This window comes from Rana temporaria, chromosome 3 (genome assembly GCF_905171775.1).
Source record: "Rana temporaria chromosome 3, aRanTem1.1, whole genome shotgun sequence".
Lineage (NCBI taxonomy): Eukaryota > Metazoa > Chordata > Amphibia > Anura > Ranidae > Rana > Rana temporaria.
This window is the reverse complement of record NC_053491.1, coordinates 467850527-467867853: the sequence shown is the minus strand read 5'-3', so window position 1 is coordinate 467867853 and position 17327 is coordinate 467850527. Positions and strand designations below refer to the sequence as shown.

Below are 17327 nucleotides of genomic sequence, written 5' to 3'. Positions count from 1 at the left end.
GTGATTCTAACTGTTAGGGGACAAAGTGATACATCACTGATTGCTGTTCCCGATGAGAGGGAACAGGTGATCAGTGACATGTCACTAGGAAGAACGGGGAGATGCTGTGTTTTCACTGCCATCTCCCCGTTCTTCAGCTCTGTGATCCAATCACGGGACACCGGTGGACATAGAGTTCGTGGGTCCTGTGGGCACGATCACAGAGCTCGTGACCACATGGCGGCAAATTTAAGGGGCCGGATATATACGCCCATTTGCCCAGCCGTGCCATTCTTTCGACGTAAAAAGTCGCGTTGCGGTCGGCAAGTGGTTAAAAGCTCGCCCTCTTAACCCACATTTACTCACTTTCGCCTACTTCTGTCAGTGCTCCTGGAATATGAGACCACCCATGATGGGAGTGCTTGGGGCCCAATCGTCCAATCACCAGGCTCAAACCATGTCAAGTGATTGATGAGGTGTCATTAACACTGTGTGGGTGTAAGCTCCGACATCATCCTCCAGGCCTTGACGAAGGAGTGGGGGGGCGAGTAAAACTCGGACAGCACGTGAGCTTTCAAGAGATGGGAACAAATCTTACCCAACCTCTACTGCTGTGTTTGGGATATAGAGTCAGGAGACCGATGCTCTGGCTAAGGTGGTTGCTTCCCAGGAACATAAGTCTTTAATAATAATAGCTGGGCAAATCTGAATGCGCCTTGATACGAGTTCTTTATTATCTAGATCAGGGATCCTCAAACTATGGCCCTCCAGCTGTTGTAGAACTACACATCCCATGAGGCATTGTAACACACTGACCTTCACAGACATGATGGGAATTGTAGTTCCTGAACAACTGGAGGGCCGTAGTTTGAAGACCCATGCGCTAGATGGTATCTTGTATTCAGTGTCATTGCCGAACACGTTTCGGCTTAAGCCAGGGAAGAGGAAGGCTTTGTAAGCTGAAACACATTAGCATTTTGGATTTTGTGTCATTGCTTATGTAGCCCGAAAGAATTCATATCAAGAAGCACCGAGTTTGCAGTAATTATTATGAGCTTTTGAGAGAGTCTCTTTAAGCTGGTAGCTCAAGAGCTAAGAATAGCTAACACTACTAGATAGTATGGGCTAGATTCAGATAGCCCGCCGTAAGTTTGTGCGGGCGTAGCGTATCTCAGATACGCTACGCTGCCGTAACTTAGTGGGGCTGGATTCACAAAGAACCTGCGCCCTAAGTTACGGCGGCGTAGCGTACATCTGCCGGCGTAAGCGCGCCAAATTAAAATTCTGAAGAGGTGGGCGTGTTTTAGGTAAATAAAACATGACTACGCGCATGTGCCGCCCATGAACGTATCCCAGTGCGCATGCTCCTAATCACGTGGCAAATAGTCAATGCTTTCGACGTGAACGTAATTTACGCAAAGCCTTATTCGCGAACGACTTATGCAAACGACGCAAAATTCTACGCTGTCCCGACGTCCATACTTAACATTGGATACTCCTCATATAGCAGGAGTAACCTTACGCTGGAAAAAGCCTTACGTCAACAATGTAAAAAAATCTGCCGGGTGCACGTACGTTTCTGAATCGGCGTATCTAGCTGATTTGCATATTCTACGCCAAACTCAACGAAAGCGCCACCTAGCGGCCAGCGTAAATATGCAGGAGACTTGCACCGCTCGTATCTTAGCCTAATTTAAGCGTATCTGGTTTCCAGAATACGCTTAAATTTACGACGGCGTAGATTCAGAGTTATGACGGCGTATCTACCGATACGCCGGCGTAACTCTCTCTCTGAATCCAGCCCTATATGTATTACACCTATGAATATACTGTATAATGTCCTGAGTAGTAATCGCGGTGGTCCACACAATCTCCAAAAGATGTAGATGGACCGGCACGACGCGTTTCAGAAAAGAGGTAAAACGGACCAGACCGCAGTCCATTGTTATCACATTTATAAGGGATTATTGTCCGCCATGATTGGTTACACTGCTTCATTTTATCTGTAGTGTTCCCGGAGCACTCTGAATCTTTTGTTTTCTCTTAAAACAAAGTGGAATTACATATTTCTCAGGTCGTCTATCCACATTCCAGGGGAGCCAGTCAATCATTGCACAACTTTCAAGGTCCTCGGGTTTATATTTGGCAGCAATTCAGCTGTTGACCCAGGCATGAGTTATAACCATAAAGGATCTTCACTGTCTTGAAGGGAAACTATTGTAGGTTATTTTATTTTGATTGCGAGTAACGTGGTTAAAGAGCGTTTCACAATACGAGAACTGTATTTCCTCAAATCGTAACTTGGTTGTCTCGCAGGATTCCAGTCAGAGGTGTGCAGTACCGTGTTTGGCCTGAGGTGGGGGGGGGGCGCCGGAGCTGATCGGCGCTGTATTGAAAGGCCTGAGGATAGTTCGGCTGACCTCAGCAAACCGAAGTCTGCCGAACTGTCCTCGAGCCTTTCCGGACGGGTTTCGAGGCTCTCTCGCACCCCCCCGCCTCTGGCCTCATGCGGTATTGCATGCCATTGAAGTCAATGCGGAACAAATTATTTTTGTTTCTATTGACTTCAATGGGGAAACTCGCTTTGATTACTTTGGATTACGAGCGTTCTCCTGGAATGGATTAGGCTAGTAATCCAAGGTTCCACTGTATTTAAAAGTGCAATAAAAAACAAACTTCCACCAGTTCCAAACCTCCGTCATTCTTAAAACCTGAGGTTACACTTTACTAAAGAGAGGATCTGGATAATTTTATGGCTTTATTACCTGTTGGTCATAAAAAAATAAACCTTGAAATTGAAGTAGGTAGTAAATCTTTCTGGACGTTATAGCCCATGAGAAGTCTGAATGTCAGGGGAAATGGATGTTCTTTCATGACACGTGTAGGATAGTCCACACCTGAGTTTTGTCAACCAGGGGGCCAATGGCACTCTGGGGTTCCTTCAGAGGTTGGTAGAGTTCCTTCAGAGGTTGGTAGAGTTCCTTCAGAGGTTGGTGGAGTTCCTTCAGAGGTTGGTGGGGTTCCTTCAGAGGTTGGTGGGGTTCCTTCAGAGGTTGGTGGGGTTCCTTCAGAGGTTGGTGGGGTTCCTTCAGAGGTTGGTGGGGTTCCTTCAGAGGTTGGTGGGGTTCCTTCAGAGGTTGGTGGGGTTCCTTCAGAGGTTGGTGGAGTTCCTTCAGAGGTTGGTGGGGTTCATTCGGAAATGAGCAATTTCTGCCTCTTGGATAAGTTCCCACTGACACCATTAATCATTAAGAGGATTATTCTTTCCAATGTCCACAAGAGTAAGGAGCATTCCTCCCACTGACCATCACACTCATGTATTAGGAGTTGTAGACAGTGGCCCGGATTCAGATACGAGTTACGACGGCGTATCTCCAGATACGCCGTCGTAACTCTGAGTGTGCGGGGTCGTATCTATGCGCCTGATTCTTAGAATCAGTTACGCATAGATTTCCCTAAGATCCGACCGGCGTAAGTCTCTTACGCCATCGTATCTTAGTTGCATATTTACGCTGGACGCTAGGTGGCGCTTCCGTATATTTACGCATAGAATATGTAAATTAGGTAGATACGCCGATTCAGAAACGTATGTCCGCCCGGCACATCTTTTTACGTCGTTTACGTAAGGCTTTTCCCGGCGTAAAGTTACCCCTGCCAATGTTAAGTATGGACGTTAAGCCAGTGTAGAATTTTGCGTCGTTTGCGCAAGTCGTTCGCAAATGGGGCTTTGCGTAAGTTACGTTCACGCCGAAACCAATGAGGCTTTGCGGCGTAATTTTGGAGCATGCGCACTGGGATACGTCCACGGACGGCGCATGTGCCGTTCGTGAAAAGCGTCATTTACGTGGGGTCACGAGTATTTAACATAAAACAAGCCCACCTCCTCCACATTTGAATTAGGCGGGCTTACGCTGGCCCAGTTACACTACGCCGCCGTAACTTACAGCGCAAGTTCTTTCTGAATACGGGACCTGCCGCTGTAAGTTATGGCGGCGTAGTGTATCTGAGATACGCTACGCCCGCCGAAAGATACGCAAATGTATCTGAATCCGGGCCATAGTATTTTTTTTAGCAGTTCTCTGAGACCAGAAAGTTATTTTAAGGGTTCAAAAGGTTGAGAGAGACTGGTCTACACATAGTCTGGCCTAAAATGAGATGGGGCAGACCTATGACTCTGGGTCATGTGACTAGCAGCACTTCAGTGGGATGTTGGGGTCTAGTAAATAAAGACTTCTCTTTTACTAGATTAACAGAATAGTTAACCGGCCGAAGGATCAGACTGGAAACTGTAACTTGTAGTTTACTAAGCAGGTGCAAGGTTAGAAGAAGTAATGCCAAACAGGTTAAGGATGGACAAAGTGCACAGCTATGGAATTTCACACGACTTTCTATGTCTCCCTATTAATTGTACGCCAGTTCTGGCAGTGGGTGGCATCCCTATAGGTGTGGCCTCTGAGGGAGGGAATGATGGAAACTATCATCTGTGGATGTATCCAGGACCCCAGAGAGCTGTGGGAAAAGAAGTTAAAGGGGCCTGTGCCTGTATTGGAGGATGGTGAGCAAATGGACACTTTGCTAAACTCCATCCCACTTGAACTTATGGTAAAGTCTACAGGGGGGGTCTCATGAATTGGGTCTTTTGGACTATCTCTGTGGTGGTCGAGTTTCAGTTCCATCTTCCAGTGTAATGTGCCTTTCTTCAGGTACATCAGTGCAGGGCTGTCTTAATGCCTGGGCACACTTGGGCACTGCCCAGGGGCCCCAGGTGCATGGGGGCCCCATGATAGTCTTGCATTACATCATATTTACCAACTGTCCCATATCTACTAGGATAGTCATGCATTTTACAAAGTTTTCCCAGGATGATGGCCTTGTCCTGAGCGGAATCCCAGAACTTGTACTTTGCCCTCCTGATGCCCTTCTGCCTCCCCCTGTGCTCTTTGTGCTGAATTAGTCTTTGATTTATGGCCTGTTTTCTTATTGTTTAAACTAGGGTTGTCCCGATACCACTTTTTTAGGACTGAGTACAAGTACCGATCCTTTTTTTTCAAGTACTCGCCGATACCGAATACCGATACTTTTTTTTAAATGTGTCCCCAAATGCAGCCATGCCCCCCCCCCCCCCAACCCATATCCAGCCATGTCCCCCCCCATATCCAGCCATGTCCCCCCCCACATCCAGCCATGTCCCCCCCATATATGCAGCCATGTTCCCCTTACCGTACATGCTGCCGCGCCATGCCGCCGCTTGGTTAATACGGGCGGGGAACATTACAGCTTTCATTTGAATAGCTGTAGTCTTTCGCGCCACGCTGCGTATAGACACTCCCCCTTGCTCGGGTTTGAACAGTTCACCCGAGCAAGGCGGAGTGTCTATACGCAGCGTGGCGCGAAAGACTACAGCTATTCAAATGAAAGCTGTAATGTTCCCCGCCCGTATTAACCAAGCGGGGATGCGGCGGCGGCGGAAGTATTCTATTTCGGTATCGGGGGTATTTGCGGGAGTACGAGTACTCCCGCAAATACTCGGAATCGGTCCCGATACCGATACTGGTATCGGGACAACCCTAGTTTAAACTATTTTATTAAATTTTTATATATATATATATATATATATATATATATATATATATATATATATATATATATATATATATATATATATATATATATATATATATATATATATATATATATATATATATATATATATATATATATATATATATATATATAATCTCTATATATAAACTATTGATACATTAATTCTTAAATAGGTGAATACATTTGGGGCAGGCTGGCAGGGGCCCCAGTGCATTACTTTGCCCAGGGGCCCATGATGCTATTAAGACGGCCCTTCATCAGTGAATGGTGGTTCAGAGGACTTGACAGTGGGAGCAAAGACCTGAACTATTGTCAGAATCCATGGCTTCTCTTGGTTTCCCTTTTGAAGGAATAGTTGAAAAACAAGAGGCACCCACTATTGACCACTTAACCCACGGACCATATTGCTGGTCAAAGACCAGAGCACTTTTTGCGATTCGGCACTGCGTCGCTTTAACTGACAATTGCGCGGGCGTGCGACGTGGCTCCCAAACAAAATTGGCGTCCTTTTTTCCCCACAAATAGGGCTTTCTTTTGGTGGTATTTGATCACCTCTGCGTTTTTTAGTTTTTGCGCTTTAGACAAAAATAGAGCGACAATTTTGAAAAAAAATCAATATTTTTTAGTTTTTGCTATAATAAATACCCCCCCCCCCAAAAAAATAAATAAATAAATATAAATATAAATATAAATATATATATATATATATATATATATATATATATATACATGCTGAGGAAATTTTTTTATATATATATATTTCCTCAGTTTAGGCCGATACATATTCTTCTACATATTTTTCGTAAAAAAAAAAATCGCAATAAGCGTTTATTGATTGATTTGCGCAAAAGTTCTAGCGTTTACAAAATAAGGGGTATTTTTATGCCATTTTTATTATTTTTTTACTAGTAATGGCGGCGATCAGCGTTTTTTTTTGTTTTTTTTTCGGTACTGTAACATTATTTCGGACACTTCTGACACATTTTTGGGACCATTGGCATTTTTATAGCGATCAGTGCTATAAAAATGCATTGGATTACTATAAAAATGCTACTGGCAGGGAAGGGGTTAACACTAGGGGGCGGGGAAGGGGTTAACTATGTTCCCTGGGTGTGTTCTAACTGTGGGGGGGGGGTGGCCTCACTAGGGGAAATGATAGAAGATCAGCATTTCTCTCCCTGACAGGATCGGGAGTTGTGTGTTTACACACAGCTCCCGCTCTGTAACGAGCGATCGCGTGCGCCCGCCGGGCACGCGCACGGGAGCCGGGGGAGAGCGGGGGGCGCGCGCACGCACCTCTAGTGGCCTGCGCGAGAGCAGACGTATAGCTACGTGCTCTCATACAGGGGAGCCGACCTGCCGCCGTAAAACTACGGCGGCTGGTCAGCAACCAGTTAAACCTCTGGCGGCAGAGACGTTTGTGGCTCACTAACTTGGACAGGTTCTCTGAAAACCCCCTTATGGACCATTCTTTTGATTGTCAGTGTAAGAAGTCTCATGTTTTCTTGGGCTCCTTCTCTCTGGATATCATAGACTGGAAGACCTGGAATAGGCAGTTGTAGGCAACTCCAGGGACGTGATGTGCGTCTTTATGCCAGACTATTAAACTTTATCACAAGCTGAGAATAGCTACTTCAGTAAAACAGTACAGAACCCAACTACTTGCAATTATCCTCACAAATGGCGTCTCTATGGCCTCGTGCACACGACCGTTTTCCTCGACAGAATCCATCAAGAAACTTGGTGGCAGAGCTTTTTTGTCGAGGAAAACGGTCGTGTGTATGCTTTTCATCGGAAAGAAAGGTCGTGGAACTCGATGAGAAAAGGAGAACAAGTTTTTCCTCGTCGGGAGTCTCCATTTCCTTGTCGTGTTCCTCGTCAGGCTGGTTTTCGACGAGAAACACGTTAGTGTGTATGCTTGGAAACCCGCGCATGCTCAAAAGGGTGGCGCCAGTGTAATCAAACTTCCCCTTTTATAGTGCCGTCGTATGTGTTGTACGTCACCGCGTTTGAGAACGGCGAGATTTTGTCTTGACAGTGTGTACGCTAAGAAAGCTTGTCAAGATTCTCGACAAGCCTGACAAGGAACTCGTCGAGGAAAACGATGTTTCATTTCCGACGAGTTCCTCAGGTCGTGTGTACGAGGCCTCACAGTGGAGTCCAAGGTAGCTCTGATAACGCAGGTGAACAGCTGCAGGGATCCAAGGTCCGGGAATAAAGTGTCACCCCCCACAGGAACTGGGGTACTCCTGGTCAGGGGCGGACTGACAACTCATGGGGTCCCCGGGCAATAGGAGATTATGGGGCCCCCAGGCAATAGATTATGGGGCCACACAGTATACACACACATACAGTATACACACAGACACATAATATATATACACAGAATACACATACCGTATTTATCTTCCTATAACGCGCCCCGGCGTATAGCGCGCACCCCCGACCTGGAAGAGAAATTTCGGGAAAACAATATAATACTTAGTTTGAATGCCCCTCGTCGGTGTCTTGCCCGGTGTCCATCGGCGGCCTTGTCCGGTCTGGCGTCTGTCTGCGGCCTCGGTGGTGTCCTCCTCGCTTCTCCCGGGCTCTTGTTGTTTTTCCGATCCCGGCTTCCCGCGCTGTGTTTGAACGCAGCCGCCGACATATACCGAGCGCAGTACACTCGGCCACGCTTGGCTCTTCTCGCATAGGAGGCGGCACAGGGCGTGACCGCGAGGGGAGCCGAGCCTTGCGGAGTGTACTGCACTCGGTATATGTCGGCGGCAAGGTTCAAACACAGCGCGGGTATCGGCGTATATCGCGCACCCACGATTTTCCCCTTATTTTAAGGGGAAAAAAGTGCGCGGTATATGCCGATAAATACGGTACACACTGAAAAGGTACTGGAGAGGCGGGGCAGCTATAACCTTTGGATTTAAAAAAAATAAAAGATATTTGCATACTTTCCCTGGTTTTATTGAGGCTGGCAACCCTGATGGGGCCCCCTAGTGGCATGGGGCCCTCGAGCCCAAATGGTCAGTCCGCCCCTGACTCTGGTAGCAATCGGGGAGGTGTTTCCTCACAGCATCTGGTTCTTCGTGGAAGCCACATACAATTGGGCTCTGACCTAGCTATCTGCATGCCAGAGGCCTCTCATCAGGTATGACCTCTCTGAGCTGCTGAGGGATGGAAACATACACTTATCTTCACTAGGTGTGTCCAGGACCCCAGACAACTATGGGAAAGGGATTAACCACTTAAGGACCGCCTCCTACACATATACGTCGGCAGAATGGCACGGCTGGGCACAAGCGCGTACAGGTACGTCCTCTTTAAGTGCCCAGCCATGGGTCACGGGCGCGCGCCCGCGGCCCCGAGACCCGCGAACCCGATCGCCGCTGGAGTCCCACGATCGGTCCCCGGAGCTGAAGAACGAGGAGAGCTGTGTGTAAACACAGCTTCCCCGTTCTTCACTGTGGCGCCGTCATTGATCGTGTGTTCCCTTTTATAGGGAAACGCAATCAATGACGTCGCACCTACAGCCACACCCCCCTACAGTTAGAAACACAAATGAGGTCACACTTAACCCCTTAAGCGCCCCCTAGTGGTTAACTCCCAAACTGCAATTGTCATTTTCACAGTAAACAATGCATTTTTAATGCATTTTTTGCTGTGAAAATGACAATGGTCCCAAAAATGTGTCAAAATTGTCCTAAGTGTCCACCATAATGGCGGCGATCAGCGATTTTTTTTTTTTTTTTATTTATTTATTTATTTATTTATTTTTTATTTTTTCCCAGAGACTGCGACATTAGTAGTAAAACTATCCCCTATTTTGTAAACGCTATAATTTTTTTTTTTTTTTACCAAAAATAGGTAGAAGAATACGTATCGGCCTAAACTGAGGAAGAAATATATATATATATATATATATATATATATATATATATATATATATATATATATATATATATATTTTTATATATATTTTTGGGGGATATTTATTATAGTAAAAAATATTGCATTTTTTTCGAAATTGTCGCTCTATTTTTGTTTATAGCGCAAAAAATAAAAACCGCAGAGGTGATCAAATACCACCAAAAGAAAGCTCTATTTGTGGGGAAAAAAAGGACGCCAATTTTGTTTGGGAGCCACGTCGCACGACCGCGCAATTATCAGTTAAAGCGACGTAGTGACGAATCGCAAAAAATGGCCAGGTCCTTTAGCTGCCTAAAGGTACAGGTCTTAAGTGATTAAAAGGGGCCTGTGCCTGCATTCCTCTAAACGGCACCCTTGAGCATGCTGTTCTTGGCAAGTTTGCAGACTGTCCAAATGCATCCTTTATAAAGTATACAGGGGTCTTCAAAATGAAGTCTGTGGGAGACCTTCAGGAGTTGACTTTTAGTTCCATCTTTCAGGACAGTTGATTACTTTAGGTGCATCAGTGAATGGAGGTTCAAAGGGCTCCACAGAGGGAGAATGAGCTGGATGACCATTGAGCTGTATAATAGTCATGATCCTTGCTTCACCAGGGGGTCTTGGAGGAATGATGGAGGAGGCAGACACTTTTGACTTCTGGTGGCACTGTGGCAGAGATATTTGTGGTTGACAAACTTAGAGAAGTTCTTCGAAAACTCCCTTTAAAAATAAAATAAAAATCTTGCTTTGAAGTCAAGTGGGCATCCCATAATTTCCCCGTCCCCACTCAAGTTATTTATTCCTCAATAAAATAAAACAAAGTGTTGGACTGTGGGAGACTGTGAAAATTCAGTGTGCCTGGCTGTGCAGGACGGGAAGTCCCAGTCCATCTTCATCTCCTACGTGGGGTGCGCTACACTTATGATCCTAAGATACAATTGTATCTTAACGATCGTTCGAAATTCACTTACCCTGTGAGTGGCATATTGATCGAATGGGCTGTCCTGACCTATATATCAATTGTTCCAATCACAAAAGAAATTGATTATATGTTGGTGTGTGTATGGCCTCCATTAAACACTATGGGGCAGATCCTCAAAGAAATTACGCGGCGTATCTCTTTATACGCTGCGTAATTTCAAATTTTGCACGTCGTATCTTTGTTTTGGTATCCACAAAACAAAATACGAAGGCATCTGTGTTAGATCCGACAGGCGTACGTCTTCGTACGGCGTCGGATCTTAGATGCAATTTTTCGGCGTCCGCTAGGTGGCGTTCCCATCGTAATCTGCGTCGAGTATGCAAATTAGCTATTTCCGACGATCCACGAACGTACGACCGGCCGTCGCATTTACGTTCACGTTGAAAACAATGACGTCCTGGCGACGTCATTTGGAGCAATGCACCCTGGGAGTTTTTACGGACGGCGCATGCGCAGTTCGTTTGGCGCTGGGACGCGCTTCATTTAAATGAAACACGCCCCCTACCCGCCCAATTTGAATTTACGCCGCGAGAGATACACTACGCCGCTGTAACTTACGGCGCAAATTCGTTGAGGATTCAAACCAATGCCAAGTAAGTTACATCGGCGTAGCGTATCTTGCATCTGCGCCGGGCGCAGCGTCTGTATGTGGATCTGCCCCAACATTCCCATCATCTTGCTCTATCAGACACAGAGTTGCACTTTAATTACCATAAATGATGTGCTTATGAGTCCCAGTGGTGGAAATTCTGACCTGACTCATGTTCTCTGTTCGTTCATTCTATGTACATACTCAAAACATTTCTGCATTTAAAAAAAAAAAAAATGTTGTCTTCTTTTCATTATTATAGGTACATGATTAAAATATTTATTTTTGCATTTATTTATTTTTTCAGGTTCACCATATAGCCCCTTCCTTGCCGTTTATGACCTGAAAGCGCTGAAACATCAAGGCTCTGTTTTCTTGAAAGGGGTTCCGGTGATAGCACACATATCGCAGACCGAACGATATACCACTGGAACAAAGGTAAAAAAAATAAACAGAAGGGGCTATGAGTCTGTCCTCCTTCTGCAGGGCGATTCTGGTGGGGCTATGAGTCTGTTCTCTGCAGGGTGACTTCTGTTGGGCTATGAGTCTGTTCTCCTACAGGGTGACTTCGGTTGGGGCTAGAAGTCTGTTCTCCTGCAGGGTGTCTCTGGTCGGGGCTTCAAGTGTGTTGTCCTCCTGGAGGGTGTCTCCGGTGGGGGCTATGAGTCTGTCGTCGTCCTGGCGGGTGACTCCGGTGGGGGCTATGAGTCTGTCGTCGTCCTGGCGGGTGACTCCGGTGGGGGCTATGAGTCTGTCGTCGTCCTGGCGGGTGACTCCGGTGGGGGCTATGAGTCTGTCATGCTCCGGGAGGGTGACTCCGGTGGGGGCTATGAGTCTGTCCTCCTCCTGGCGGGTGACTCCGGTGGGGGCTATGAGTCTTTCGTCCTCCTGGCGGGTGACTCCGGTGGGGGCTATGAGTCTGTCCTCCTCCTGGCGGGTGACTCCGGTGGGGGCTATGAGTCTTTCGTCCTCCTGGCGGGTGACTCCGGTGGGGGCTATGAGTCTGTCCTCCTCCTGGCGGGTGACTCCGGTGGGGGCTATGAGTCTGTCATCCTCCGGGAGGGTGACTCCGGTGGGGGCTATGAGTCTGTCATGCTCCGGGAGGGTGACTCCGGTGGGGGCTATGAGTCTGTCCTCCTCCTGGCGGGTGACTCCGGTGGGGGCTATGAGTCTTTCGTCCTCCTGGCGGGTGACTCCGGTGGGGGCTATGAGTCTGTCCTCCTCCTGGCGGGTGACTCCGGTGGGGGCTATGAGTCTTTCGTCCTCCTGGCGGGTGACTCCGGTGGGGGCTATGAGTCTGTCCTCCTCCTGGCGGGTGACTCCGGTGGGGGCTATGAGTCTGTCATCCTCCGGGAGGGTGACTCCGGTGGGGGCTATGAGTCTGTCATCCTCCGGGAGGGTGACTCCGGTGGGGGCTATGAGTCTGTCCTCCTCCTGGCGGGTGACTCCGGTGGGGGCTATGAGTCTGTCCTCCTCCTCCTCCTTCTGGAGGGTGACTCCGGTGGGGGCTATGAGTCTGTCCTCCTCATGGCGGATGACTCCGGTGGGGGCTATGAGTCTGTCGTCGTCCTGGCGGGTGACTCCGGTGGGGGCTATGAGTCTGTCCTCCTCCTCCTCCTTCTGGAGGGTGACTCCGGTGGGGGCTATGAGTCTGTCCTCCTCCTGGCGGGTGACTCCGGTGGGGGCTATGAGCCTGGCGGGTGACTCCGGTGGGGGCTATGAGTCTGTCGTCGTCCTGGCGGGTGACTCCGGTGGGGGCTATGAGTCTGTCCTCCTCCTGGCGGGTGACTCCGGTGGGGGCTATGAGCCTGGCGGGTGACTCCGGTGGGGGCTATGAGTCTGTCGTCGTCCTGGCGGGTGACTCCGGTGGGGGCTATGAGTCTGTCCTCCTCCTGGCGGGTGACTCCGGTGGGGGCTATGAGTCTGTCCTCCTCATGGCGGGTGACTCCGGTGGGGGCTATGAGTCTGTCCTCCTCCTGGCGGGTGACTCCGGTGGGGGCTATGAGCCTGTCCTCCTCTTAGGCGGGTGACTCTGGTGGGGGCTATGAGTCTGTCATCCTCCTGGCGGGTGACTCCGGTGGGGGCTATGAGCCTGTCCTCGTCCTGGCGGGTGACTCCGGTGGGGGATATGAGCCTGTCCTCCTCTTAGGCGGGTGACTCTGGTGGGGGCTATGAGTCTGTCGTCGTCCTGGCGGGTGACTCTGGTAGGGGCTATGAGTCTGTCGTCGTCCTGGCGGGTGACTCCGGTGGGGGCTATGAGCCTGTCCTCGTCCTGGCGGGTGACTCCGGTGGGGGCTATGAGTCTGTCCTCCTCCTCCTGGTGGGTGACTCCGGTGGGGGCTATGAGCCTGTCCGCCTCTTAGGCGGGTGTCTCCGGTGGGGGCTATGAGCCTCTCCTCCTCCTGGCGGGTGACTCTGGTGGGGGCTATGAGTCTGTCGTCCTCCTCCTGGCGGGTGACTCCGGTGGGGGCTATGAGCCTGTCCTCGTCCTGGCGGGTGACTCCGGTGGGGGCTATGAGTCTGTCCTCCTCCTGGCGGGTGACTCCGGTGGGGGCTATGAGCCTGTCTGACAGCGTCCTGGCGGGTGACTCCGGTGGGGGCTATGAGTCTGTCCTCCTCCTGGCGGGTGACTCTGGTGGGGGCTATGAGTCTGTCATCCTCCTGGCGGGTGACTCCGGTGGGGGCTATGAGCCTGTCCTCGTCCTGGCGGGTGACTCCGGTGGGGGATATGAGCCTGTCCTCCTCTTAGGCGGGTGACTCTGGTGGGGGCTATGAGTCTGTCGTCGTCCTGGCGGGTGACTCCGGTGGGGGCTATGAGCCTCTCCTCCTCCTGGCGGGTGACTCTGGTGGGGGCTATGAGTCTGTCGTCCTCCTCCTGGCGGGTGACTCCGGTGGGGGCTATGAGTCTGACAGCGTCCTGGCGGGTGACTCCGGTGGGGGCTATGAGTCTGTCCTCCTCCCGGCGGGTGACTCCGGTGGGGGCTATGAGTCTGACAGCGTCCTGGCGGGTGACTCCGGTGGGGGCTATGAGTCTGACAGCGTCCTGGCGGGTGACTCCGGTGGGGGCTATGAGTCTGTCCTCCTCCCGGCGGGTGACTCCGGTGGGGGCTATGAGTCTGACAGCGTCCTGGCGGGTGACTCCGGTGGGGGCTATGAGTCTGTCCTCCTCCTGGCGGGTGACTCCGGTGGGGGCTATGAGTCTGTCGTCGTCCTGGCGGGTGACTCTGGTGGGGGCTATGAGTCTGTCGTCGTCCTGGCGGGTGACTCTGGTGGGGGCTATGAGTCTGTCGTCGTCCTGGCGGGTGACTCTGGGGGGGCTAGGAGTCTGTCGTCGTCCTGGCGGGTGACTCTGGGGGGGCTATGAGTCTGTCCTCCTCCTGGCGGGTGACTCCGGTGGGGGCTATGAGTCTGTCCTCCTCCTGGCGGGTGACTCCGGTGGGGGCTATGAGTCTGTCGTCGTCCTGGAGGGTGACAAGTGGGGTGCACTGAATATATTTGTATTGTATTAGCTGCTTTCCGTCTTTTTTCTCAGATCCATGACAGCACTTTATATTCTGTACATCTGACACACGGCCCTTTCCAATGGACCATAAAGAAGAAATTCCGTCATTTCCAGGAACTTCACCGGGATCTCCTGAGACACAAGATATTTGTCTCCCTCCTTCCCCTCAACCCTCTGTCACGGTAAGAATTATGGAAAGTGTTTGGGAGGTTCCGCTCTCGCATGAAAACTTGGACCCAGACAGTGAGGTCTTTGTGTCCTCTGAAGACGTTTAGCATAAGACATCATGTTGAATTTCTCATTAATTCCCCAGATTCACCGTGACGCGCTCGCGCGCTGAAACAACCTCGGAGGAGATGCCCTCACTGCCGCACGCTTCCGGCGATTCCTCCAGGAGAACGTCGAGCAAACAGGTTTGTTTTTCCTGGAAGGTAATCTTCCAAATCCAGACGTCTCCAGTCTGTAATCCTGTAATGATGGGATGGATAGAGCGGGAGTGAGCAGAGTTCCCATGTAGAATGATGTACACCAGTGGCGGCTGGTGAAGTTTTAGGATGGGGGGGCGCCAGACCCCGCCCTTGCTTTTTGACCCCTCCCACTTGGTGGAAATGGGCGTGGTTTCATCAAAATAGTGGGCGTAGCTCTAAGGTGGTGTGATTAGCATCTGAGATGAACGAGGGTTGGAGGGAGAGAGAGGGAGAGCAGGCCCAGATTCTACACAACAATATAAATATGTGCATTCTACAAAGTTTAACAATCAGCAGATTAAGATACTTCAATCATCCCGGCACCATTGTTGTTATGGTGTCAGGATGATTGAAGCGCATTATTTCTATTATTACATTGTAATATAAAATGAAACCATTCAACTCACCATAATGCAGAATCAGTGGGAGCCCCGAGCATGTCGTCTGCCACCAGATGCCATCAGGTGTCCCAAGCGGAGTCCCTCCTTACCTCACGTGTCCCCAGCGGAGTCCCTCCTTACATGCAGCCCTGTGTCACATCAAATGTAGCCTGAGTCACATCAAATGTCCCTATCACTTGCAGCCAGCGCATGTCCCCATCAATAGCAGCCTCTGCCCCTATCAATAGCAGCCTCTGCCCCTATCAATTGCAGCCTCTGCCCCTATCAATTGCAGCCTCTGCCCCTATCAATTGCAGCCTCTGCCCCTATCAATTGCAGCTTCTGCCCCTATCAATTGCAGCTTCTGCCCCTATCAATTGCAGCTTCTGCCCCTATCAATTGCAGCCTCTGCCCCTATCAATTGCAGCCTCTGCCCCATCAATTGCAGCCTCTGCCCCATCAATTACAGCGACTGCCCCATCAATTACAGCGACTGCCCCATCAATTACATCAGCTGTCCCATCAATTGCATCAGCTGTCCCATCAATTGCATCAGCTGTCCCATCAATTGCAGCGACTGCCCCATCAATTGCATCAGCTGCCCCATCAATTGCATCAGCTGTCCCATCAATTGCAGCGACTGCCCCATCAATTACAGCGACTGCCCCATCAATTACAGCGACTGCCCCATCAATTGCATCAGCTGTCCCATCAATTGCAGCGACTGCCCCATCAATTGCATCAGCTGTCCCATCAATTACAGCGACTGCCCCATCAATTACAGTGACTGCCCCATCAATTACAGCGACTGCCCCATCAATTACAGCGACTGCCCCATCAATTACAGCGACTGCCCCATCAATTGCAGCGACTGCCCCATCAATTCAATTGCAGCGACTGCCCCATCAATTGCAGCGACTGCCCCATCAATTACAGCGACTGCCCCATCAATTGCAGCGACTGCCCCATCAATTACAGCGACTGCCCCATCAATTGCAGCGACTGCCCCATCAATTACAGCGACTGCCCCATCAATTACAGCGACTGTCCCATCAATTACAGCGACTGCCCCATCAATTACAGCGACTGCCCCATCAATTACAGCGACTGCTCCATCAATTACAGCGACTGTCCCATCAATTACAGCGACTGCCCCATCAATTACAGCGACTGCCCCATCAATTACATCAGCTGCCCCATCAATTGCATCAGCTGTCCCATCAATTGCATCAGCTGTCCCATCAATTACAGCGACTGCCCCAACAATTACAGCGACTGTCCCATCAATTACAGCGACTGTCCCATCAATTACAGCGACTGCCCCATCAATTACAGCGACTGCCCCATCAATTACAGCGACTGCCCCATCAATTACATCAGCTGTCCCATCAATTGCAGTGACTGCCCCATCAATTGCATCAGCTGTCCCATCAATTACAGCGACTGCCCCATCAATTACAGCGACTGTCCCATCAATTACAGCGACTGTCCCATCAATTACAGCGACTGCCCCATCAATTCAATTGCAGCGACTGCCCCATCAATTCAATTGCAGCGACTGCCCCATCAATTGCAGCGACTGCCCCATCAATTACAGCGACTGCCCCATCAATTACAGCGACTGCCCCATCAATTACAGCGACTGCCCCATCAATTACAGCGACTGCCCCATCAATTACAGCGACTGTCCCATCAATTACAGCGACTGTCCCATCAATTACAGCGACTGCCCCATCAATTACAGCGACTGCCCCATCAATTACAGCGACTGCCCCATCAATTACAGCGACTGCCCCATCAATTACAGCGACTGCCCCATCAATTACAGCGACTGCCCCATCAATTACAGCGACTGCCCCATCAATTACAGCGACTGCCCCATCAATTACAGCGACTGCCCCATCAATTACAGCGACTGCCCCAT

At 49.9% G+C, this 17327-nt stretch overlaps 1 protein-coding gene across 2 annotated transcripts in view; it reads left to right on the top strand.

Annotated features, from left to right (window-relative positions):
* PLD2 (phospholipase D2) overlaps positions 1-17327 on the top strand; it is a 129424-nt gene that overhangs the window by 40050 nt on the left and 72047 nt on the right. For both annotated transcript variants that reach the window (XM_040346903.1, XM_040346902.1), the window contains exons 3-5: positions 11362-11492; positions 14587-14738; positions 14870-14969. In XM_040346903.1, the coding sequence (XP_040202837.1) occupies positions 11362-11492; positions 14587-14738; positions 14870-14969 (383 nt within the window). The remainder of the gene's footprint in view (positions 1-11361; positions 11493-14586; positions 14739-14869; positions 14970-17327) is intronic.